The sequence below is a fragment of the Pristis pectinata genome, chromosome 3 (assembly GCF_009764475.1).
Source record: "Pristis pectinata isolate sPriPec2 chromosome 3, sPriPec2.1.pri, whole genome shotgun sequence".
In the NCBI taxonomy this organism is placed as follows: domain Eukaryota; kingdom Metazoa; phylum Chordata; class Chondrichthyes; order Rhinopristiformes; family Pristidae; genus Pristis; species Pristis pectinata.
In genome coordinates, this window is record NC_067407.1 from 40,915,781 (window position 1) to 40,941,993 (window position 26,213).

Genomic DNA, 26,213 nt, shown 5'->3' on the forward strand with positions numbered 1-26,213 from the left:
GATTATGTGATACAATCATCAGTTTGCATTATTTACAGTGTGGTAACAGGTCCTTCCGGCCCAATGAGTCCGCAGCACCCATTTTAAACCCAAATTAACCTACCCATACGTCTTTGGAATGTGGGAGGAAACCAGAGCACCCGGAGGAAACCCACGCAGACACGGGAGAACGTACAAACTCCTTACAGACAGCGACGGGAATCGAACCCCAATCGCTGGCGCTGTAATAGCGTCGCGCTAACCGCTATGCTACCGTGCCGCCCTATTTACTGTTAGATGTAACTAGAACTATTATCAAATAAATTTACATGGTTAACATCTGACAGCTTACTAAAGCATTAGCAAAGAACAGCCTATCCAATTATCAGACAACTAGTGAGAGATGGAAATTGAACTGAGAATTTGTCAATTTGTAAACAGATTACATGCTGCCCATGTTCAAAATAGTGACAAAACAGACACAACAAATATAGTTGATGAGAATGTGGGGAGAATCACATGGGATTATTTTAAATGGATGCTTGATGTTAAGCACAGACCATAGTTTCCATGCTGTACGACTCTAAGGCATCAACAGCAATGGTGTGTATTTACGTATCTTGGCATCTTGATTAGCACACGTGATACATTCCCAGGAACAAGAGCCCCAATGGAACCAGTGCTAAAAGGGATCATTAGAGCATTATATGTAGAGAGATGAGTTACTGATAGCACAGCTAACACAAACCCCTGCTAAGCACTGCTGTGCAAGGAACCTGGTTGACCTCCTCTGGTGCTCCAACAGCAATGAAATGGTTAAAGGGATCTTATCACCACTTAGAGATAATATACTGCGGCTGCCAGTGAAGGCTGAGGTAAGTGGGGTGAGCAGTGGCAGCACTGAAATGTAGGGCTCAGGGCTGATCCTGACTGGATAGTATGTGAAGGCTACTGCTAGACTAGCAGCATGTGTGGGCACTACCCATATCCTAGTCTCTCCATATCTTCATTTGGAAGTGATGGAAGCTGCTGTCTCCATCTCTCCTTGTAAAACTGCACAGCTGTCCCCAGCCTGGACGTTTCTCCATGGTAACAAGCTCAACAGTGGTCACTGGCCATTGATGCAGTAACACGTGTTCAGATTTCACCATGCCAGGCAGGGAATGTAAATACAAGTAATTAAAAATATCACTAAATAAAAACTTAGCATCAGTTCCAGCAACCATGAAACTACCAGATTGTCTTTAAAACCCATCTGGCTCATTGATGCCCTTCAGGGAAGAAAATCTACTTTATTAATCCAGTTTGGTTGATATGTGACTTCAGACGCAAAGCCATGTGGTTGACTCTTAACTGCTACCTCAGTTCAGAGGCAACAAGGAATAGGCAATGTGCCGGCATTGCCAATGACATTTACGTCCCATGAATGACATCAATAGAAATTAAAATTGCATAATATATAATTAGGCTAACTTCTGTTTCAGATTAGTATTTAGCAAGATTGCCTCACAAGCAGTGGTGAGATGCAGGGCACCAAAATCCATCCCTGAACACTCAATTTCCACCCCAGAACAGACATTCCATAGGCATTTCCTCACAGCTTCCTTGTTCCACATACCTCTATCTTCCATGAATGGTCTGCAGCTTTGTGAGAAGCTTTGGAATAGAGTTTTGTGAATGCCTCAAACATATTTTTTGCAAAAGAGAAAAAGGAGGTTGCAGGCAACACCCCCAACTTCTATACGTGCTTGCAGCTCAGAAACTTGTTAAAATGATGGACAACAATGCCATCTATTGGGAGAGATTGCCAAGGAATAAATCTGCCCAGCATTCCACCTCCTCCTGCACTCACCCATCAGCCTGATGTAGTCCTGCAGTAACTTTCAAAAGCAAACAGTATTGTATTATATTTTTATATCTCAACCCATGGAAAGCAAGCATCAGTAAAAAGTGCCCAGGAAGATATCAAATTGTTATTAAGATTCTAACTGGTTCACATGTCCTTCAGGAAAAGCTGTCCCTCTATTTAAAACTCCAATCTCACTAGATAGAATTTCTCATGAACTACAGCAATTCAAGACATTGGGCCACGAGCAGTCTCTTGGGATGTCTAGGCATTAATAATAAATGCCAATTTGAGGACTTCAGTCATACCTCAAAGTGTCATTTTTGAAAAAAAAGTTATATGTCTGAAACGGTTAAAATGCAGAGTGGTGGGGAAGACCCAGGTAGGAAGAACATTTTGTTTGATACACATGATGTATTTCTGATATTGATTTTATTGGCGTAGAAACAACCAGAATTTATATAAACAGTTGTGTAGACTAGAAATAATGTTGTGTTATTCAAACCTGGAGGGAGATTCTGAATAAAAATCTGGAATTTAAATAGGTTTATGAGAATTCTAACTGTATAGCAAGTACTTTCCCAGAAGGTATTCAGTAGAGAAGCAGATACCAAGCTATATAGATATTTTATAAGGATTAAACTGTATACAGTAATTATTGTTCCATGACAACCACCATTACTATCATACCACAACCCATCAATTTCAGTATTGAAGCAAGTGACAGTGTTAACCAGCTCTTCAATCTTAAAAATAGACAAATAAAAATGACCTTACAATACACTAATCAAAAACTTGAAAGGTTAATTCAGAAATTTATTAAAAAATAAAATCCTGCAAAATGGGGGGGGGGGGGGGGGGAAATCACATATCACATGGGAACATACCGATAACATTGAAATTAATGGCTCATGTCAGGAAACATTTCTTTAATTATCTTGTAAATGATGGATTGGATGGGTGATGGTTGTTAAACCCAGCAAAGAGGTAATAGGTACAGCTGTTGTGATGACACAGCCAAAGGTTTTGAGGGAAGGACAATGAAGGTATTTAAAAATAGAACGATGTCATGTTCCATTCTTAAAATTACCGTTCCCAATATTTAAATGACTTTTTGATAATAAATCTTTTAACATTTCCCCAATTTAACAACTTTTCAAATGATAACTGATTGAAATTCTGAAGAAAAAATTTTCAATTAGTTTTATTTTGTGCCTTGTTTCCTTACATATGTTTCAATTACAAAGAAGTTAAGCAAATTTGTTAACACTCCAAAATTCAAAGTTGAAAAATTATATTCTTCCTGCCTAAGATGGTTCTTGAAGTTGGAGTTAAAATTTGCCAAAATTTACACTAAGCAGCAAAGAAATGATTTCAACATTGCAATAGTGCCATCTATAGTTATAATCTGATCAATTTGTTAGGAGTAAGTTGTAATTTCCAACAAATTTTCCAACTTTCATAGGGGATTGTAATTCACTATTACTACAAATGAGGCCAACAATCCATTTCATTTCTGGTACTAAATATATTTAAAACCTTTGAACATGTTCAAAAATGAAAAGTGATGAGACAGGGATGACGGAACAAGATCACAGTCAGAGTCACACATTCAGGTGTTTTCATGGTTCATGGTGAAACTTAATTCAATATTTGAATCTTGCATTAGTGGCAGCACTCACCTCAAAGTGAAGTTGTAGGTTCAAATCTACTTTAGGGACTTGGACACATAATTTATTATACCATTTTGGATGGTACTTTAAGGTGGATGTAAAAGATCCTTCAGCATCATTTAAAGAACAGGGGAGTTTTTCCATTTCCTAAATAATATTTATCCCTTATCCAATATCACCAAAAAGAATTATCTGATTTGTTTTCATATTCTGAGTTTTCCTATGTAATAACAACAACTCAACTGTTTTTCACTACTTAACGGATTGTATTGTAATGACGTGAAAGATGCTGTATAAGAGCAAGTCATCTTTTCTTATTAAGAAATGAACATGTTCTAGTCACTTCTTCCTCCCAATCTATTTTTATAATTAGGCATTAAGGATTTAAAGTTTCTTTGTTATAAATAGCTTTTATTAAATTAAAGCTTGATTTTTTTTTAGTGAGTTTGAACAAAATTGTAGCAAGGCTGCCTATTGTGTTTCATGTCAAATACATTTTTTGCAATTCTATTCAATATTTTACATCCCAGAACACATTTCGAAGTTCATGCCAGAAAGAAAACCAAGTGTGTTTGAATTAAAAATACACAATATGTGAAATAAAGGCCAATAGACATTAGAAGGATGAAAATGCACTTTCCACTTCAGAACCCAGCTAGCCAGATGAGATAGTTCTTGCCTTTGAAGATTTTGTACTTTACAAAACTATGAATTCAATTCTGGTAACACCAATTCACAAGTGGAACAGCTCTTGGACCAAGAAAACATTAAAAATCATGCCCAGCTGTTTTCAGGTGATCAAAGCTTTGTTCCACGGAGCTTGCAGATTAGTCCAGTGCAGTTAAGTATTCTCAGATGGTGCAACATCTTTCTCTTGTTAACAGTTCTATTTATGACTGTGCATCAATCACCTTAATTTCACCCAAAAAAAACAAACAAGATGCAAACATCTAAAGTACCTTGTATTTCTGGAGGTTCATCAATTATCATAAAAGCATGCATTGCCTAATCCTTAAATGTGTGCAAAATTGGTTAAAATAAGGAGATTTTCTCATTTCTAATAAATTAGTACAGTAGCACTTTACAGCCAAGGTACTAATCAAAAATAACCAGATCTTTTGGACAAATAACTTGTGTCAGACTTTATGCCAAACTGCAACATAGCTTAAGTGAAATAGTTACATTTCGTTTTTTTTCCATTCCCTTAAATAGTAATGAGATACTAAAGCATTAATTTTAAAGAATTCTTCCTTGATAAGTTCAAGCACAGAAATAACTATGGAAAGAGAAAAAAAAGCTAATGGAAAATTGGCCTCCAACACTGGAAGACATACACCTGCACAGTGCTCTGCTCTGATTAAATCCCACCAGGAGCACTGGGCTCACTTCTGGCCACAGATAACTGGATAACTGGCAGTTAGAGATGTTATAGCTAATACTTCCAGCAACAAACAAAATGCTGGAGAAACTCAGTGGATCAGGCATCATCTGCGGAGCAAAATGGACAGTCGACATTTCTGGTCAGGTCCCTTGATCCGAACTCAGAATCAGTCCAGATGAAGGGTGTTGACCCAAAATGTCGACTACTCATTTCCCTTCACAGATGCTGCCTGATCCGCTGTTCCTCCAGCAGATTATTTGTTGCTCTAGCTTCCAGCATATGCAGTCTCCTTATGTCCTCGTATTTCCAGCAACATTTTTCTTCTTGTTTCAGATTTTATTCACATCCATTAAACTCATCCTTTCCTAACTGCTATTCCTTAACCACTCTCTCACTTTTATCACCCACTCTCTCCCGCTTTACAACCGATTTCATTCCTCCTTTTTCTGCACCTTAAAGCTCGTTTCCTCTCTTACTTTTCTCATTAAAGGTCACTAACCTGAAACATAAACTTAATTTCTTGCTCCAGACATGCTACCCAGCTTGCTGGAGCATTTCCTTTGTTCTACAAGCCCTGCAGAGCAGATTCACCAGAATGATGCCAACACTAAAAGGATTAAATTCTGAGGACAAAATCTGTAGCTTGAACTTGAACTTGTATTCCTTTGAACGTAGAAAAACAAGGGGCAATCTAATTGATGTCCCCAAGATTACCAATTAAAGCATTTGTTGGTTAGACAGAGTGAAACTATTTTCTGTATCAAAAAAGACAACATAAAATTAGAATTAGGAAGTCAATATCACAGGTGAACAAGACAAGTGGTGAAAATCTGAAATTATCCACAAAAATATTTGAGGTTAGCAAGTTAAAAGAATAACATAAAGACTTCTGTCCAGCAAGGTTAAGGAACAGGGAATTAAAGCTGGTACATGGAACAAAAATACAAAAATCATCAAGTCAATTTAAAAATAATCATTCTCCAGATCTGAGAGTCACTGCCAAAGCTGACAGTTAATGTCCATCCTCAATATCATTTGAGATGGTGGTCAGCTGCCTCCTTGAACCACTGCAGCCCCTGCGATGAAAGTACTCCTGCAATACTGCTGGGTAATAAGGGATAGATTACATATACCCAAGTCAGGCTGGTGTGACGTGGGATCCCTTGCAGCTGCTCCCCATGTCCTTAGGGGTGCTCCGGGGTCACACGCACTGCAGACAGCTGCAGCCTCAATGTGTCGGGGATGGAGGGGATGTTTAAGATGCATTATTGGTGCTTGATCTTAGATGGCGTCGAACTTTTTGGTGGTTGGAGTTGCACTCAGCTGGTCAAGTGGAAAGTATTCCATCATGATCCTGACTTGCTCCTTGTGATAATGGAAATATTTTGGGAGGGTCAGGAGACAAGTCACCAACACAGGATACCCAACCCCTTACTTGTTATTGTGGCCATATTATTTGTGGCAAGGTACTCAAATTTCTGGTCGATTGTGACACTAAGGCTATTGATAATGGGAGATTTGGACATGGTCATGTTTTTGAATGTCAAAGGAATATGCTGGGAAACTCTTTTGTTCAAAGTAGTCATTATCTCATGCTTATGCGGTACAAATTTTACTTGTGAATGATCATACATGAGTGAATGTTGTCCAGTTCTTGCTTCATGCACGCATGGACAGCTTCATTACCCAAATGAAAGGACAGGCTTGCAGGACTGAATGGCATCCTACTTCCCTACAGTGCTCTAGTGTCTGCAGCTAAAAAGCTACTGTACAATTTCAATGCACTGCCATCCAAGACAATCAGACAAAACACATCAATTAGAATGTCTTCTATTTTTGATTTTCTGCACATTAATAGGAAATTAGCATGCACAAACTTTAATTTACATCTCAAAACTGTCTTACTGCACATACAAGCCAAATTACAAGATATTATACCAAATAATGCAGAGTTTCAACCCGAAACATCGACAATTCCTCCCCCAACTGTTGCTGCTTGATCTGCTGATTTCCTCCAGCAGATTGCTTGTTGTTGGTCCAGATTCCAGCATCTGCAGTCCCTTGTATCTCCATGTTGTACTAAATGTCTGTCATTGGCTAAAAGATCCATTGTGTAAATTGCAGATGAATCCCCACACAAGCTACCCACTGGGCAACTCGTACTGTGCTGTCAATTTCAAAATTATTTAAATTTTAAAACAAGGGCCTTAAAACAGAAGTGTACCAAAATCAATGCCAAAAGGCATACATTACAACTTTAGTAAAAATCAGTAAGGGACCAGAATCCCCAGTGCAGGGTGCAAAAGTGGAAATCAGTAAGAGAGATCTTAAGTCTGGAAAAGAAGTGATCAGTGACATGACATTTGAAGGCTGCTACAGGAAGGGAATTTACTCCTCAGCAGCTCAAAGCATTTACTGCAACTTGAGAATGGTATTGCATGTCCAAAATCAAGTACGCTGCTTTATCCAGCGCTAACATCTCTAAATGAAGGTAAAATTCAAACTTAACTCCTTTGTCAAAAATAATGATTGGTGAATCAACAACTTTGGACATGTTCTGATTTTGTGGAGTAATATCAGATTTCCTGTTTTATCCCAGGAGATCAGAGTACCTTTGAGGACATTGGAGGAAAGTTAGATCCCAACATTCCTCATTAGATGTACACTATGTACCACAGCAAATAGTGGCCATGCCACTGGGGATCTTGGGGTCCAAGTCCATAGCTCCCTGAAAGTGGCCGCAAAGTTGATAGGGTAGTAAAGAAGGCATATGGCATGCTCGCCTTTATTATTCAAGGCATTGTGTGTTCAAGTCAGGAAGTTATGTTGCAGCTTTATAAAACTCTGGTTAGGCCACATCCTGAGTACTGCTTTCAATTCGGGTTGCCCCATTATAGAATGTGGAGGCTTTGGAGAGGGTGCAGAAGAGATTTACTAGAATGCTGCCTGGATTAGAGGGCATGTGCCATAAGAAGAGGTTGGACAAACTTGGGTTGTTTTCTCTGGAGCAGCGAAGGCCGAGAGGAGACCCAATAGAAGTTTATAAAATTATGAGAGGCATAAATAGAGTAGACAGCTGGTATCTTTTTCCCAGGGTCAAAATGTGTAATACTAGAGGGCATACATTTTTCCCCATCTCACCTTAAAAGAGATGTGCAAGGCAAGCTTGTGTTTTTTTTACACAGAGAGTGGTGTGTGCCTGGAATGCACTGCCAGGCGTGGTGGTGGAGGCAGATATGATAGAAATGCTTAAGAGGCTCTTAGATAGACACATGAATATGCAGAGAATGGAGGGATATGGACCATGTGTAGGCTGAAGGGATTAGTTTAATTAGGTGTCATTAGCTTAATTAGTTTGGCACAACATCGTGGGCTGAAGGGCCTGTTCCTGTGCTGTACTCCTCTATGCCTGACAAAGGTTATCCTTTACACATCAAAGTCAGAAGCCCAAAACCAGATTGATGCCTTAATGGCAAACCTGGCTTTCCCCAAGGTCGGATGCTACCTAAAAGGAGGGCCTTAAAGACATGTACACAAATTATGATCAATATTGCTTTAAAGTGTACTTGCATAAAAGTGGAGCAAAACCCCTGAAAAAAAGAGTTCAGGCTGCTGCCAGCCACCAAACCCCCGGTAAACTCTTAATTCCCATTACTTATCCTGCACACCCAACCCCCAACAAATTTTCATTCTGAGAATGCTATTCCCACATCTTGCCAGGCCCACCCTGTCAATGGACACAAATTTCCACACTGTGTGGATCACTGCCATTTCTACCAGCTAATTATTCCCTGATGGGTGTCACTCTTCCAGAAAATCTGCCTCACCACCACTCTCCGTGCATACCATCGTTCACGCCCACACCCCCAATCCTACAAACCTGGCCACTACCTTTCCCTGACATGAGACACTTTCTCTTTGAGCCCACCATCCCCCGTCTTCCTTGATTGCTGAAGACCACCACGTTGCCAGATGTGAATTGAACCTCCTTTCACTGCCCAGCACGAATTGCAATACAAACCATTCCAGGGGTGATTTGGGTTCCATCATTACTGACGTCCATGCCAATTTTGTCTGCAAGTCATAAAATACACAAAAACCTCTCGATATGATAGCCATACTCCATAGTTTTGTAATGAATGGCATCAAAAGCACATAAGAGTGATAAGAAAGAACAATTGCTAAAAGTAGAGAGAAAGAGGAAATTAGACTGCCATTCACAGGATCGAATGCATGCATGTATGTTGGACATCTGAATTTAATGGTATAATAGGAGCTCATTCATATGTATGAGTGTCCATAAATCGGGCATTCAAAACCTGGTGACAGCCTGTGGCACAATGATGCAACTGATCTCAGATTTTAAAATAAGACTCTTCAGTCAACCACGTTTTTAAAAGATTTAACATTACATTTTAAAGTTTTACCTTCAGCTAGAGGTGTTAGTGCTGGACAAAGGAGCATATTTGATGTTGGACATTCAATTCTAGTCCAAAGGTCTCACCAATCAGATATAATATTATTTGAATAAATTACAATGCTAATATTTTCCCCCTGACAATTCTCCCCCCACCGCACCCCCCCCCCCCACCTCTCCCAAATTCCTGTTGTGTCTACAAGAATTCAGCTGTCTAAACAAAATTTACAGTTTGGTGCCAATCTATACTTACTCATGCCAATTTTATGCTTCGGGTTTATGGCCACCAGGACTTAATTTGTGAACGGTCACTCACAGTGCCAGAGATCAGAACTTTCCTATCAACCACTATGGGCTGGATTTACACTCAAAAAGTGAAAGGACAGACCCCTAATTCAATTTAATTTAAAAAAAATAGAAGCTTCGTGTTTTGAAATCAATCCTGCTCAAACAGATCTTCATCACTATTTCAACAGAGTTATGTTAGAATTTGCCAATCCTTTTACAATATCCACCAGTTAATAATGATGCCATCAAGGAAATTATAATTCCATGGCCAAACACATCTGTTATCAGTTAGTTTTACTGCATTTGGACTTAATCCTCAGTGACTTTTGTACGCTGGTTTCCTTTAATATGTTTACATAAGCTGTGGGTTTCTAAGGTTCTTTTAAGAGCAAACTGACTTTTAAAACAAAAGCACTTAGAAAGACAATGCAACCCAAGAAGCTAAATTCTTACTTTTCTCTCTGTTGATGAACTGTGCAGGGCAATGCACACCAGCCTCTTTCCAGAGACAGCAACTGAAGCCATCTTGGTCTTTTGAACGCGATGTATTTGCATTTCTCATATGCTCACTAAGTGAAGAGTGGAGACTGCTTGAATTCCTGTGCGGCTGGGGCTGCCAGTTTCTGTGTTTTTCAGTAGCTCCCTGCTTCTGCAGTGTGCAAAACATCGTAAAATTCCATGGTGGAATCTCAAAGGCTTTTTCTGGACCATGTGCATAAACTGAAACAGATACTCCTGCAAAGAAAGGAAAGGAGAGAACTGAAGTTTTAATTATTAATTGTGCAGCGCACTCAATGCAAGAACTTAAACACAAGCCTCCTCCCCACCCAACCCTACCCTATTAAAATAAAAACAGAAAATGTTTTAAACATTCAGCAGCACTTGTTTCCTCACCCTTTTACAACATAACTTTGCCTATGTTATTATGCTGATTGTTTCCTTGAACTTTCCTCTTCCACTGGCCCTAATTGATGAATGGTGTATACACAAGGACTTTCAAAAGCCAGTGGATTCCTGTGCTAACACTATACCCGATTCATTGCATTAAGATCCCTCATCTCTATTAAATTCGCTAATCTATGGCAATACTTCCACTGAGCACACAGATCCTTTAAGAAAAGTGGTGCAAGTGGAGTGCAGTGGGCTAAAACAAATTACACATGTTTAATCTGTCAATTGTGACTTGGTGGCAAGTATTAAGCAATACACAAAAAGTGCTGGAGGAACTCAGCAGGTCAGGCAGCATCCATGGAGGGAAATAAACAGTCGACGTTTCAGGCTGAGACCCTTCGTCAGGACTGGAAAGGAAGAGGGCAGAAGCCAGAATAAGAAGGTGGGGGGATGGGGAGTAGTACCTGCAGGCAGGTGATAGGCGAGTCCAGGCGAGAGGGGGGAAAGGTAGGTGGGTGGGGGAGGGAAGAAGATGTAATGAGCTGAAAGGTGATAGGTAGAAGAGGCAAAGGGCTGAAGGAGGAGGAATCCGGTAGGAGAGGGCAGTTGACCATGGAATAAAGCATGGGGGAGAGGGAGGAGGGGGGGGAGGGAGGGGGGGGAGGAGGGGGGGAGGAGGGGGGGAGGAGGGGGGGAGGAGGGGGGGAGGAGGGGGGAGGAGGGGGGGAGGAGGGGGGAGGAGGGGGGGAGGAGGGGGGGAGGAGGGGGGGAGGAGGGGGGGAGGAGGGGGGAGGAGGGGGGAGGAGGGGGGAGGAGGGGGGAGGAGGGGGGAGGGAGGAGGGAGGAGGGAGGGGGAGGGAGGAGGGAGGGGGAGGGAGGAGGGAGGGGGAGGGAGGAGGGAGGGGGAGGGAGGAGGGAGGGGGAGGGAGGGGGAGGGAGGAGGGAGGGGGAGGGAGGAGGGAGAGGGAGGGAGGAGGGAGGGGAGGGGGAGGGAGGAGGGAGGGGGAGGGGGAGGGAGGAGGGGGGGGAGGGGGAGGGAGGAGGGGGGGGAGGGGGAGGGAGGAGGGGGGGGAGGGGGAGGGAGGAGGGGGGGAGGGGGAGGGAGGAGGGGGGGAGGGGGAGGGAGGAGGGGGGGAGGGGGAGGGAGGAGGGGGGGGGAGGGGGAGGGAGGAGGGGGGGGGAGGGGGAGGGAGGAGGGGGGGGAGGGGGAGGGAGGAGGGGGGGGGAGGGGGAGGGAGGAGGGGGGGAGGGAGGAGGGGGGGAGGGAGGAGGGGGGAGGGAGGAGGGGGGGAGGGGGAGGGGGAGGGAGGAGGGGGGGGAGGGGGAGGGGGAGGGGGGAGGGGGAGGGGGGAGGGGGGGAGGGGGAGGGGGAGGGGGAGGGGGGGAGGGGGGGAGGGGGGGGGAGGGGGGAGGGGGAGGGGGGAGGGGGTGGGGGAGGGGGGAGGGGGAGGGGGGAGGGGGAGGGGGGAGGGGGGAGGGGGGAGGGAGGAGGGGGGGGAGGGGGAGGGGGGAGGGGGGGGGGGGAGGGGGGGAGGGGGGAGGGGGGGGGGGAGGGGGGAGGGGGAGGGGGGAGGGGGAGGGGGGAGGGGGAGGGGGGAGGGGGAGGGGGGAGGGGGAGGGGGGAGGGGGGAGGGGGGAGGGAGGGGGGAGGGGAGGGGTGGAGGGGGGAGGGGGGAGGGAGGGAGGGGGAGGGGGAGGGAGGGGGAGGGGGAGGGAGGGGGAGGGGAGGGGGGAGGGAGGGGGAGGGGAAGGGGGAGGGGGAGGGAGGGGGAGGGAGGGGGAGGGAGGGGGGGGAGTGGTGAGGGGGAGGGAGGGGGAGGGAGGGAGTGGTGAGGGGGAGGGAGGGGGGGAGGGAGGGGGGGGAGGGGGGGGGAGGGGGGGGAGGGGGGGGGGGAGGGGGGGGAGAGGGGAGGGAGGGGGGGAGAGGGAGGGAGGGAGGGGGGGGAGAGGGAGGGAGGGAGGGGGGGGAGAGGGAGGGAGGGGGGGGAGAGGGAGGGAGGGGGGGGAGAGGGAGGGAGGGAGGGGGGGGAGAGGGAGGGAGGGGGGGGAGAGGGAGGGAGGGGGGGGAGAGGGAGGGAGGGGGGGAGAGGGAGGGAGGGGGGGGAGAGGGAGGGAGGGGGGGAGAGGGAGGGAGGGGGGGGAGAGGGAGGGAGGGGGGGGAGAGGGAGGGAGGGGGGGGAGAGGGAGGGAGGGAGGGAGGGAGGGAGGGGGGGAGAGGGAGGGGGGAGAGGGAGGGAGGGAGGGAGGGAGGGAGGGGGGGAGAGGGGGGGAGAGGGAGGGAGGGGGGAGAGGGAGGGAGGGGGGAGAGGGAGGGGGAGAGGGAGGGAGGGGGGAGAGGGAGGGAGGGGGAGGGAGGGGGAGAGGGGGGAGGGAGAGGGAGGGGGGGAGAGGGAGGGAGGGAGGGGGGGAGAGGGAGGGAGGGAGGGGGGAGAGGGAGGGAGGGAGGGGGGGGAGAGGGAGGGAGGGAGGGGGGGGAGAGGGAGGGAGGGAGGGGGGGGAGAGGGAGGGAGGGAGGGGGGGGAGAGGGAGGGAGGGAGGGGGGGGAGAGGGAGGGAGGGAGGGGGGGGAGAGGGAGGGAGGGAGGGGGGGGAGAGGGAGGGAGGGAGGGGGGGGAGAGGGAGGGAGGGAGGGGGGGGAGAGGGAGGGAGGGAGGGGGGGGAGAGGGAGGGGGGAGGGAGGGGAGAGGGAGGGGGGGAGGGGGGGGAGAGGGAGGGGGGGAGGGGGGGAGAGGGAGGGAGGGAGGGAGGGGGGGGAGAGGGAGGGAGGGAGGGGGGGAGAGGGAGGGAGGGAGGGGGGGGAGAGGGAGGGAGGGAGGGGGGGGAGAGGGAGGGAGGGAGGGGGGGGGAGAGGGAGGGAGGGAGGGGGGGAGAGGGAGGGAGGGGGGGAGGGGGGGAGAGGGAGGGAGGGGGGGAGGGGGGGAGAGGGAGGGAGGGGGGGAGGAGGGGGAGAGGGAGGGGGGGAGGGGGGGGAGAGGGAGGGGGGAGGGGGGGGAGAGGGAGGGAGGGAGGGGGGGAGAGGGAGGGAGGGAGGGGGGGGAGAGGGAGGGAGGGAGGGGGGGGAGAGGGAGGGAGGGAGGGGGGGGAGAGGGAGGGAGGGAGGGGGGGAGAGGGAGGGAGGGAGGGAGGGAGGGGGGGAGAGAGGGAGGGAGGGGGGGAGAGGGAGGGAGGGAGGGAGGGGGGGAGAGGGAGGGAGGGAGGGAGGGGGGGAGAGGGAGGGAGGGAGGGAGGGGGGGAGAGGGAGGGCGGGGAGGGGAGGGAGGGAGGGAGGGGGGGGAGGGGGGGAGGGGGAGAGGGAGGGAAGGGGGGAGGGAGGAGAGGGAGAGGGAGGGAGGGGGGAGGGAGGGATGGTGGAGAGAGGGAGAGGGAGGGAGGGGGGGGAGGGAGGGAGAGGGAGGGAGGGGGGGGAGGGAGGGAGAGGGAGGGAGGGGGGGGAGGGAGGGAGAGGGAGGGAGGGGGGGGAGGGAGGGAGAGGGAGGGAGGGAGGGGGAGGGAGGGAGAGAGAGGGAGGGAGGGAGGGAGGGAGGGGGGGGAGGGAGGGAGGGGGGGGAGAGGGAGGGAGGGGGGGGAGAGGGAGGGAGGGGGGGGAGAGGGAGGGAGGGGGGGGAGAGGGAGAGAGGGAGGGAGGGGGGGGAGAGGGAGAGAGGGAGGGAGGGGGGGGAGAGGGAGAGAGGGAGGGAGGGAGGGGGGGGAGAGGGAGGGAGGGAGGGGGGGGAGAGGGAGGGAGGGAGGGGGGGGGGAGGGGGAGACAAAGAATGGGGTGGGGTTACCAGAAGTTAGAGAAATTGCTTTTCCTAAGGCACTAACATAAACTGGAGAGTAACAGTGCTGCTGCACCTGACCAAATAGGAGTTTAGTACAATGTCAATTATTTCAGTAATAAAGCATGAGGTTACAATAAATGACTTAGTCATTAATAGGTCATAAGAGTTATCCTCTGAACTTTTTCCTCAACACTTTCATTTGTAGGAAGTGAATTAAGTTTCCAAATGAGGTAAATCAGATAGGCTTCAGTTGAAAGTCTTCAGATAAAGTTTTTCCCTTTCAAATGTATTTACAAAATTCACACAAGTACAAAATGACACACATATTTCATTCCAATGTCAACTTTTATTTTCACAGAGAAAGTGCATCCTATGGTATGGTAATAGTCAGTAAATCTCAGAGTCCACATGAACCTCATCTCCTCGTTATTGATTGTTATCAAGCTTCAACTGAGAACCAATCTGAATGTGGAATGTAGCTCTGATTTAATGTTTATCCCCCCTCCTCCTGCTTTTTAGCAATCAAATGACCTTGAACCGAGCCAGCATTCACCATACAAAGCAAGTAATAATATCTCCAAAGTAACATGATTCAATTAGAAACTCAATGGATATGGAATCATGGGTTCCTTCACTCTGCGATGTGCATGGATTTCAATAAACTATAAACCAATAGTGGTTACATGATTAATGTTGATTGACACAGCATTTAATATTGAAATTAAAGTTATTACTTTCAATACAAACATATTGGGAAAATTTGTCGAAGGAAAACATTGAGGCAAATGATTTGGGGGAAATTTGTGGCAATTGTAAATTACTAAGATTGAACTACGTTTATACTTGATGTGAAACAGAGAAGTAAAGAGTCAGAATCCTGATTGAGATTTTCATGTTCTCACTCACGGCCTCATCATCTCAAGATTGCAAACAATCATACTGCTTCATGCACTTAACAGATTGGATCATGCTGGAATGCCCAGTAGCACTGCCTACACTTGCACTTATCTGGGCCTGATGTGGAGAGTGTTTCCAGCACTAGAATTCAGCAACATCATCTGAGTGAAAAAAAGATTGCAGTGGCTCTGGCCCAAAACAACCCTGACAGGCTTTGACAGGAGACATTCCGAGCCTTTTAACTATTAAAATTGAAATAACTCAAAATGAATTATTTCAGTTCACTACCCTTGAGTGGAGAACTTTCTCATAGAGTCATAGAGTACTACAGCACAGAAACGGGCCCTTCAATCCATCTAGTCCATGCCGGCTGATCTTCTGCCTAGTCCTATCTACCTGCACCCGGACCATATCCCTCTAAACCCCTTCCATTAATGTACCTATCCAAACCTCTCTTAAATGTTGCAATTGAACCCGCATCCACCACTTCGCAGGCAGCTCATTCTACACTCGCACCACCCTCTGGGTGAAGAACTTCCCCCTCAGATTCTCCTTATATATTTCACCTTTCACCCTGAACCTATGTCCTCCAGTTCTAGTCACACCCAACCTTAGGGGAAAAAGCATGTATGCATTCACCCTATCTGTACCCCTCATAATTTTGTATACCTCTATAAGATTTCCCCTCATTCTCCTTCTCTCCAGGGAATAAAGTCCTAACCTATTCAACCTTTCCCTATAACTCAGGTCCTCAAGTCCCAGCAACATTCTTGTAAACTTTCCCTGCACTCCTTCAAGCTTATTGACATCTTTCCTGTAGGTAGGTGACCATAACTGCATGTAATACTCTAAATTTGGCCTCACCAACGTCTTATACAACTTCAGCATAACATCCCCGCTCCTGTACTCAATGCCCGGATTTACGAAGGCCAAAGTGCCAAAAGCTCTCTTTATGACCCTATCTATCTGTGATGCCACTTTCAAGGAACTATGGATCTGTATTCCCAGGTCCCTCTGTTCTACCACACACATCAGAGCTCTACCATTCACCTCATCTCATTATTGAATGGCAAACCCTATAACCAAATGCTCCAAACCCCACTTCTTTTCTCTTTTTACCTGTCCTTCCTAAATATTGAATACCCCCGGATATTCAGTTCCCACCCTTGGTCACCCTGCAACCATATCTCCATAATACCAACATCATCATAACCATTTTTATCTATATGTGCTGTTAATTCATTGACCTTATTGTGAATGCTCCATGCATTAAGGCACAAAACAGAGATGAGGAGAAATTTCTTTAGCCAGAGGGTGGTGAATTTGTGGAACTCCTTGCCACGTACAGCAGTGGAGGCCAGATCAGTGGGGGCGTTCAAGGAAGACATAGATAGATATCTAAATAGTCAGGGTATCAAGGGATATGGGGATAAGGCCGGAAATTGGGATTAGAATAGGGTTTTTTTTTTCTCCCCATTCCCCATTTCTTTTTCCCTTTTCCTTGGAGCAGACTCGATGGGCCAAGTGGCCTGCTTCTGCTCCCTTGTCTTGTGATCTTGTGATCTTTAGACTTGTCTTTTTAATGTTATTAGCCCTCTTAGCTTTTTTCTGCACTTCAGCTTCATTGTTTCTCACCCTTGATTTCTCTGCCTCTCCTTTATTCCTCCTCTTCTACCTCTCTGCTCAAGTTCCTATTCCCCCTACTACTCAAATTTAAACCTTCCCAGATAGCGAGGTAATAATTGAGCTGAAAATAAGAAATAAAAAATGCTTTGCTGAATGCAAATGGTAACAGGGAGCAAACCACAAGTTAACCACAACTGCTAGAGAAGGTTGTTCAAGATGAAAACAGTTGATTTCTTGCAAAGAGTGATCAATAGCTAGATTGGTACAAAGAACAGTACAGTACGGGCCCTTCGACCCACGATGTTGTGCTGAACTATATGAACACCTCCTCCATGATCAATCTAACCCTTCCCTCCTGCACAGCCCATAACCCTCTATTTTTCTTACTTCCATGTGCCTATCCAAAAGCCTTTTAAATGTCCCTATTGTATCAACCTCTGCAACCACCCCCAGCAGCGCTTTCCAGGCACCCACCACTCTCTTTGTAAAAAGCCTGCTTCTGACACCTCCCCTGACCTTAAATGAATGTCCTCTGGTACTGGTTATTGCTGCGCTGGGGAAAAGGTACTGACCGTCAACTCTATCTATGCCCCTCATAATCTTATACACCTTTATCAAGTCGCCTCTTATCCTGCGTCGCTCCAAAGAGAAAAGCTCTAGTTCGGTCAACCTTTTCTCATAAGACATGTTCTCCAATTCAGGCAGCATCCTGGTAAATCTCCTCTGCACCATCTCTAAAGCTTCCACATCCTTATAATGAGGTGACCAAAACTGAACACAATACTCTAAGCGTGGTCTAACCAGAGTTTTATAGAGATGCAACATTACCTAGCAGCTCTTGAACTCAATCCCCCGACTAGTGAAGGCCAGCACACCATACTCATTCTTAACCACCTTATCAACTTATGCGGCAACTTTGAGGGATCTATGGACTTGGACCCCAAGGTACCTCTGTTCCTCCACACAGCTCAGAATCCTGCCATTAACTTTGCATTCTGCCTTCAAATTCGATCTTCCAAAGTGTATCACTTCACACTTGTCTGGATTGAACTCCATCTGCCACTTTTCCGCCCAACTCTGCATCCTGTCTATATCCTATTGTAACCCAAGACAACCTTCTACACTATCCACAACACCTCCAACCTTCATGCCATCTGCAAACTCACTAACCCATCCCTCTACTTCCTCATCCAAGTCATTTATAAAAATCACAAAGAGCAGGGGTCCCGGAACAGATCACTGTGGAACACCACTAGTCACCGACCTCCAGGTAGAATATTCTCCATCTATTACTGCCCTCTTCCTTCTGTGGGCAAGCCAGTTCAGAATCCACGCAGCCAAGTTACCATGGATCCCATTCCTCATGACTTTTTGGATCAGCCTACCATGGGGAACCTTGTCACATGCTTTACTAAAGTCCATATACACCACATCCACCACTCTACCTTCATCAATTTGTTTTGTCACCTCCTCAAAAACTCAGTTAGGCTTGTGAGGCACAACCTGCCTCTCACAAAGCCATGAAATAACTATCCTTAATAAGACTATGGTTCTCCAAATGCTTGCAAATCTAGTCCCTAAGAATCCTCTCCAATAGCTTGCCCATCACTGAAGTAAGACTCACTGGTCTATAATTCCCAGGATTATCCCTATTACCTTTCTTGAACAAGGGAACAACATTAGCCATCCTCCAATCCTCTGGTACCACTCCTGTGGCAAGGGAGGATGCAAATATCATAGTCAACACCCCAGCAATCTCTTCCCTCACTTCCCATACTAACCAGGGGTATAGCTCGTCCAGTCCCAGGGGCTTAGCTATCCAAATGTTTTTCAGAAGCTCCAACACTACCTCTTTCTTAACCTCAACATGTTCCAGCACATTAGCCTGTTCTACACTAACCTCACATTCGTCAAAGTCCCTCTCCCTCGTGAACACTGAAGCAAAGTATTCATTAAGGACCTCCCCTACCTCCAGGCACGTTTCCCCCTTTATCCCTGAGCGGTCCTACTCTCACTCTAGTCCTCCTGTTCCTCAAGTATGTGTAGAACGACTTGGGGTTTTCCTTAATTCTACTCACGAAGGCCTTCTCATGTCCCCTTCTAGCTCTCCCAAGTCCCTTCTTAAGCTCCTTCCTGGCTACCTTATAATTGTCAAGAGCCCTGCCTGATTTTTGCTTCCTAAAGCTCAAGTATGCTTCCTTCTTCCTCTTGACTAAATATATCACCTCTCTTCTTTTACCCTACCATCCTTTCCCTGTTTCAGTGGGACGAACCTATCCAGAACTCCATGGAAGTGTTCCCCAAACAGCCTCCACATTTCTTCTGTGCATTTCCCTGAAAACATGTTCCTCAGTGTCCCGGTGGCTATTGGGGGGCCTATAGAATACTCCCAATAGAGTGATCGCTCCCTTCCTGTTTCTAACTTCCACCCACACTGACTCAGTAGACGATCCCTCCATGACATCGTCCCTTTCTGCAGCTGTGATACTATCCCTGATTAGCAATGCCATCTCCCCCTCCCCTTTTACCTCTTTCCCTATCCCTTTTGAAACATCTAAACCCCAGAACATCAAGCAGCCAATCTTGCCCTTGCAACAGCCAAGTCTCTGTAATGGCCACAACGTCATAATTCCATGTACTGATCCATGCTCTGAGTTCATCGCCCTTGTTCTTAATAAGGGTGATGGTAATGGAGGCAAAATCTGCGGAATCACCATGGAAGAATAAGATGGAAAGTCGATTAGTCGCCTTCACTGAACTTACTTTTGCAATTATGCACCTTGTATGTCCTTAATTGCAATGCCTTGTGCTATGTATGAAATCTAAAAGATTTGTGGGTGTCAGGGAGAATACCATGAGTATTCAGACAGCCTTCCAAGTAACGTTTCTTTATTGGGTCATTTATACTACAGAGTTGCCTTTCTACCAGATTGCTTCTGACTGCAAGCATCATTAGGTAAAGAAGACATTAGCATCATGTACCGCACTGCACCACGTCAATGATGTCAATAAATACAGCACTGCTCTGCCTCACCAAGTCTGACACACACCAAGTCTGAATCACATAGTACAAAAAGGTAAAAGGTACCAAATTAATCTGAGTGTATATTACCTCTAACTTCTTAACTGGCATTTTCTCAGACAATATTTCTAAAAACAAGTTATTCATAAGCTCAGGCTTCACTGAACCACAAAGCCCTTTAATCACTGACACATTATGCTGTAACTGTGGTTTTGCGTAACTCATCACAATTTATCTCTTTTTACATCAACTTCCAGAGGAAACACAGCTCAATCACAATCGGCTATTTACCGCAGGTCATTTAATAAATTAGCAAAGCTGTGTGCACATTCAGGCACAAGAAGTCTCTTTACTGCTCACCAAAAGTTCACTGAAGTCAATGCACAAAGACAAAAAGTGGGAAAACAGAGAAGGTTTGGAATTGGTTCATATATCAAATCAGTTCCAAAAATACATAAAAAAAGTTTTTTTTATATAATCTTGCTTCAAGGTAAAGAAACAAGCCATACAGATGGTTCAGGGTATCAGGAATTTAAATTATGGAGAAAAAATGCTGTGGAACCTTGCTGAAAGATTAAATTTCTTAAACTTTGGATCACTTACAAGAGAATTAGCTTTATTTTCTTTGGATAATAAACCTTTAAGTCAATTCAATTGAAACTTTCAAGATTGGTGTAGAGAAATTTGACTGGTTAGTTTCTTTTTGCATAATGTTCAGATTTGGCTTTTGAACATAATCGTTCTAAACATTTTACTTTGATGCTTGAAATGAAAACACTTTTCTATTTGTCTCAAAGAATCAAATTATTCCAATGCAAAGATTTGTGTTCAATTACACAAGTCTCTTAATTCCCACAACAACCCCTCAGTATCAGTCGTGGATTTATTTGTACTACTCTTGCTTAATTAATTCCAAGTGAGTATTCCAGAAGAATGCAATGAAAATGACCAATCAATATTTTATACAGCAATTCATACAATAGCTATGTATGATTTCAAGGGAAGACCTCCTGATCACTTGCCACAACATCAGCAGGGGATTGGTAGAAACATGGAAAAACAAGATATCCCCCATGAAAATTCTTCCCAGGTTGTTATTCACCGACTGCTGGTTTGAATTTCTGAGGAAATCTTCCATTGTTTCAGTGGCAATTTGGAAAACTGCAGATGAATGAGCTTGTCTGATCATTTTATGAAGTAAACAAACACTTGGTTCATCAATAGCTTCTGCTGCCTGTCCAATGATACAAGAAATATACTGCAGATGAAATATCTTAATCCCTATAGATTGAATAATTTAGTTCTTTCTAATAGCAACAGGTTTAGTCTATTCAGCTACTTGAGCCTGTATTCCATTAAATTAAAAAGGCACACATATATTTTAACAGCATCTATCTGCCCTGGTTCTGTAACCTTAAAATCAATGCTCTCCAAAATTAATCAATCCCAGTTGTGAATTTTTTTTAAGTGAGCATGATACAACCACTTTTTTCTGGGAGAGACACTATTAAAAAGTATGTTTCCTCTAACCACACCTCTGAACAGCAAGATTTACTTTTAAGGTCATGTCCCTTTGTCCTGAACTACGCTGTCAGAGAAAAAGATCTTTCTATCTACATTATCAACACATATAATCAGCCTAAACACCTCCTCAATTAAATTACCTCTCTCAGGGAAACAAATCAATGCAACATGCCCTTAACTTAATCTTTTTAGCCCTGGTACCACACCGGTCATCTGTGCTGCATTCTATCTCAGGCAATGTATCTCACCAAGGGCAGAGTTCCGAGAACTAAAAGCAGAAGTCTAAATGAGGTCCAACCAGAATTCTGTGCAGCTGTTAGATAACTTCCATCCCATTGTAATCCAACATGCCTGAGAAAAATGGCAACACGCCAACTAATAATGTTTTTAAATTATATTTTGTCCCTTTTAAATGAATTGTGCAACCTTAAAGTTTCTCTAATCTTCCACAGTTCCCAACTTTGCATCAGTTAGCAATTCACACAACAGCCATGTAGAATTTCCAGGGAAGATCTCCTAATGACTTGCCCCAAAATGAATTCCCATCTACTATAATTTTACCATTCACTCAAAAATGCTTACAACTATCTGCTCCTATTTACTCTGCCAGTTAGATTTGCACCAAACTCAGTCATATAGCTCTACATTCTGAGACCCCAGTATAAATCCCTTGAAGACATCGCCAATCACATTTTACCATATTTGCCCAATTTGGCTCGTAATAGCCCATTTCTCAACTGAGTGCATTTGCAAACATACAAGATCAACTTCCTTTGGTCCTGTGTAACCATCCCCATGTTGACAAATGGTTGGGTTTTTTTTAATTTGGATTTCATTACTGAAGAGAAATCCTGTTTGCTCAGTTACATTCTCTGGATGTCCAACTCAGTATTGTCAGCATAGCTTTTCTCTAATAAATGTTCCCAATCAAATCCTCTCCCTGGTATTTTTTTTTATAAGACATTCAATCCTTTTCAGTAGTGAATATGTTTCAAATTCAAGCAATTAATTGTAAGGAGGCATAGCACATTTATTTTTCTCCCAACAGGGTAGAAATAACTAAAACCCTCCAGAATAGAATCCCTGGACAAACCAACAGGCAACAAAAATAGAAAATATTGGAAACACAATCTAGCAACGTGTGGAGAAAACACACGCTAACGGTTTAGACACATACTCTTATTCAAAACACCTAATATTTTAACAGGCTGGTGACCTTAGCATGTGGGAGAAATGGCTGTGGATTAAAAGATAAAGGGCTCAGAATTTTAAAAACTTGAGAATGATGAAAATCCTGGATAAAACTCATAAATATTATCAATATTAGGGAGAGAGAGAGGGGGAAAACAGGAGAGTAAAATGAACATTACTCCAATTGCAAAAACTCCAAGTAGTTGATAAAGTACGGCTTTAAATTTTGGCTTGCAATAGGACAATATTAAAAAGTCAACTATTTTTTTCCTCCTCCTTTGGCAAAGCTTGTGGTCTCATGCAAGACAGAATTCTAAATGCGCCAATTTTTAAGTGAAAAGTGACAAACCACATGTCAACAACTTCATAGAAAGAGATGTGTTAGAGTTGAGATTACAGTAAACCATAGGAGCTAGCTCTTTCCTACCATTATCTTATCAAAGCACAATCTTCTGCACATTTCTTTTTACATGATACTGTACACAAAACTTTTTTCCTACCTTCATATAACACTGAAAACTTACTTTTTACAACAGTAACATTATATTAACACTTCAGGAATTTAAAAATATTTTTCTTCCCTGTACATTAAAATTTACATCTATTCAAAAGAAAAATACTTAAAGAATTCCATGACTGCAGCATGTGGTTCCCTGTTTTTTGGGGCCATGGGTATCAAATTGATTCCAATATGCTGATCAATGTGACCATACATATTTGTGGCACAAGTCACACCAGGTGCCTCTTGCTAAGGGCAGCCAATGCCTGTCAGAGGTATTTAGAATGGCAGGTCATCAAATAAGTCAGCATTCAATGCTGACAATGCCAGCACTGTCAAATTGGAATCCAATACTTCCACTAATAACCTTCTTGACCTCAACAACAGCAGGACTGGGGTTGAGGGGATCCTTCCCGTGCATAAACAAGTGCACAGGAAGGATCCCCACACATCCCACACCCGCCCCCCCCAACCCCAATCCTGCTGTTGTTGATCAAAGTGATGAACTAATTGCAGATTGGTTGCTGATTAGATTTACCAGCTGTTACTCCAAATCCACAAGTGTTTAGATTGTTCTAAGGCTTTTTTTTTATGGCTGCCAACGTTTTCAGCAAGTTGTGTGCCTAGTGCTGAAGGCCTTTGTCTTGACTTCAGAGCTTCTGCACAAACTGGTTTACCCCAGACATGAGTGCAATTATGAAGATTCCTCTGAGAGTACAGTGTGACTGGGAGAATTAGCAGATACTATGCAAAGTTGTTGGGAGGAAGAGGGGGTAGGGGGTCATAGGAGGGCAGAATTTCCAGCAGTATACCGCATCCACCAAAGTTGCTCGGGAAACAATTTTCCAAGCTGCGAGGATCTGTGGTTCAGTAGGAGGTCTTCACTAAACTCTAACATCTGCTCCAGTTACAACTTCAGGAGCAGGATGAGGGCAAATGTGCCATTTGCTTTCAACGAGATGTTGACCATTAACTTCGATACATCTGACATCCAGCAGTCTGGAGCTGCAGACAGTTGCTGTATCTGGCAGTTTGCCATTCACTGTTGCAAAGATGTAGTCAATGGTGCCCCCTATTGAGAGAGATCCAACTATGCAGAGTGCTTTGTGATGATGGCAGGCTTCTACATTATGCAAGGTACTTCCAAATGTCTATACGTCACTTTTTGCCACATGCTTATTTAGCTGTCCAGCTGTACTCCCTCAATGTCCATCGTGTGTGACTATATATCCAGGTCCTGTATCTTTGCAGCTTTAATGATGCCTCCATTTTGCAATAACCATTGTGTTATTTGCATTTGAGCCACCAACAAAAACCAAGAGTTCCTGTTGATGGCAGACCTCTTAACTTTTGTATTGATTTCACAACAGCTGGCTGGTAGGTATATCTCACAGACCAGATTTGTGTATATCTCCAAAAGTGGTTGGGAAAAATGAATTAACAACTTTCCTTTCAATGAAGGAGAAAATGAACAACTTTATTCCAAAAGAATCACCAAGAAATAAAATTCTATATTGCTGTAACAGATGACTTAAACAACAAACTAGCATGGACATCACCACAGGCCCACTTGGGTCCTTGACTATCACAGCTGTTTATTTTGTTGACATAGGAGCCAAGAATAGAAATATTTGTGGACTATTTGTAGACTAATCTCCCATATGTTCAAAGGGCTACTGCAAGAAATTTAACCTTTGACTTACCCAGGCACAAGGCTGCAGTCACGAGTTGCAGTAACATCATTTCTTAGCTGTAGGGAACCTGAAATGGACAAAAAAAAAAGAGACATTCAATTTGGGTATTGCTATTAATGTAAAAAGGAATTTAAAATTAATATTCAGCAGAACATAATCTAATAGAGTGAGAATAATTTCTACTAAGAGAAAAAAAACCTACAAAACTTAAATTTAAAAAAAACTGGAAAATCTCAGTGAACTCGGTGAACTAATTCACTGAAAAGATTCACACACCTTTCTCTTCTGGTCATTGACCAACCCGCTATGCTGCTTCATTTTGCATACAATATAAATATCCTCACAATTTTTGCTGAGTTTGTTATGACTGATGCACCTTGGATAGTGAAATCAATGACGAAAGATTTAACCACCCACCCATCAAAATGAGTCGCTGCAAATCCAGTGATAATGGCAAGACCTTGCTATTCTTAACAGCTTTTCTTAATTTTAAAATAATCAAAGGGGAATCTTATTATGTCTCTAGAAAGAATATATTGCCTCAATCTTAAATATAAAGGAAAATTAGGCCAGAAATACCGGCAAGAGATTTTCTGTTGAATGATTTAAAAATTGCTGGGATCAAGTATTAGCATACATTTCTTTCTGCCTTATTTCCAGTTGCATGTGGCAAGAAAACACTGAAAATTTTCAAGAACACCCATAATTTCCATTTGTTCCAGAGGTGTTGGTGCAATTTCTGTCTGTTGACAACTAAATCATAGTGAGAAAACGTGCATCGTTTCCTCTAATTATCTATGGTAATTCTAAAAGAAAAGTTCCTTTGTGAGGATTGACATGTTCATGTACGTTGTGTGTGCAGTCTAAAACAAGCGATGATGGTGGAGGACTGCTAGCCATAATCAAAAGGTCATAAAATTGGTCTGCCTAACTACATCACCCCCAGTGCAGCATTACAGAACTGGAATCAATAGATTATGTCAACTGAAAGAATTCTCCACCATAGGAGTGCTTTCAGTTTTTACACTTTGCATTAACGGCATCACAAACAAAGTTATATCGCAGACTGGAGCTAAACTTCTAGGCTAAAAAGGACGGGTCTGTCAAAGATTTTTATTAAATTCTTTGAAGTGCCCTAACATTTTTTATTCCACAAGATTCACAATAATACATTATAAGGATATTTGCATGTGGTAATTGGACACAAGCTCAAAGTTTCATTTTTCTGGCTTGCAACACTTATCTGCACTATTATCACTGGCACATAGGCTTAGAGTACAATTAGAGGCTGCTGATAATCTGTAAATATATAGTGAAATAACACTAAAAATGTACCCCCGTTCAATATATGTGAAATTAATAGTCCTGTCTGTCAATTTGTCAAACTTCAGCCATACAATTGTGCAACAAACATTCTGGTCTTATATTACATTGCTCAGAAATTACCACCTGAAATAAACTGCACAGTTGCACTATTTGCATTGCTAGCAAAGCAGCATCACTTACAATATTTAGTGCCTTAAAC

General features: G+C 44.4%; 1 protein-coding gene across 7 annotated transcripts in view; it reads right to left on the reverse strand.

Annotated features, from left to right (window-relative positions):
- The window catches only part of lepr (leptin receptor), a 95,457-nt gene that overhangs the window by 60,458 nt on the left and 8,786 nt on the right, over positions 1-26,213 (reverse strand). For all 7 annotated transcript variants that reach the window (XM_052012882.1, XM_052012879.1, XM_052012877.1 and 4 more), the window contains exons 2-3: positions 24,698-24,755; positions 10,038-10,319 (exon numbers count right to left, since the gene is read on the reverse strand). In XM_052012882.1, coding sequence (XP_051868842.1) covers positions 10,038-10,319; positions 24,698-24,737 — 322 coding nt within the window. In that variant the 5' untranslated portion in view covers positions 24,738-24,755. The remainder of the gene's footprint in view (positions 1-10,037; positions 10,320-24,697; positions 24,756-26,213) is intronic.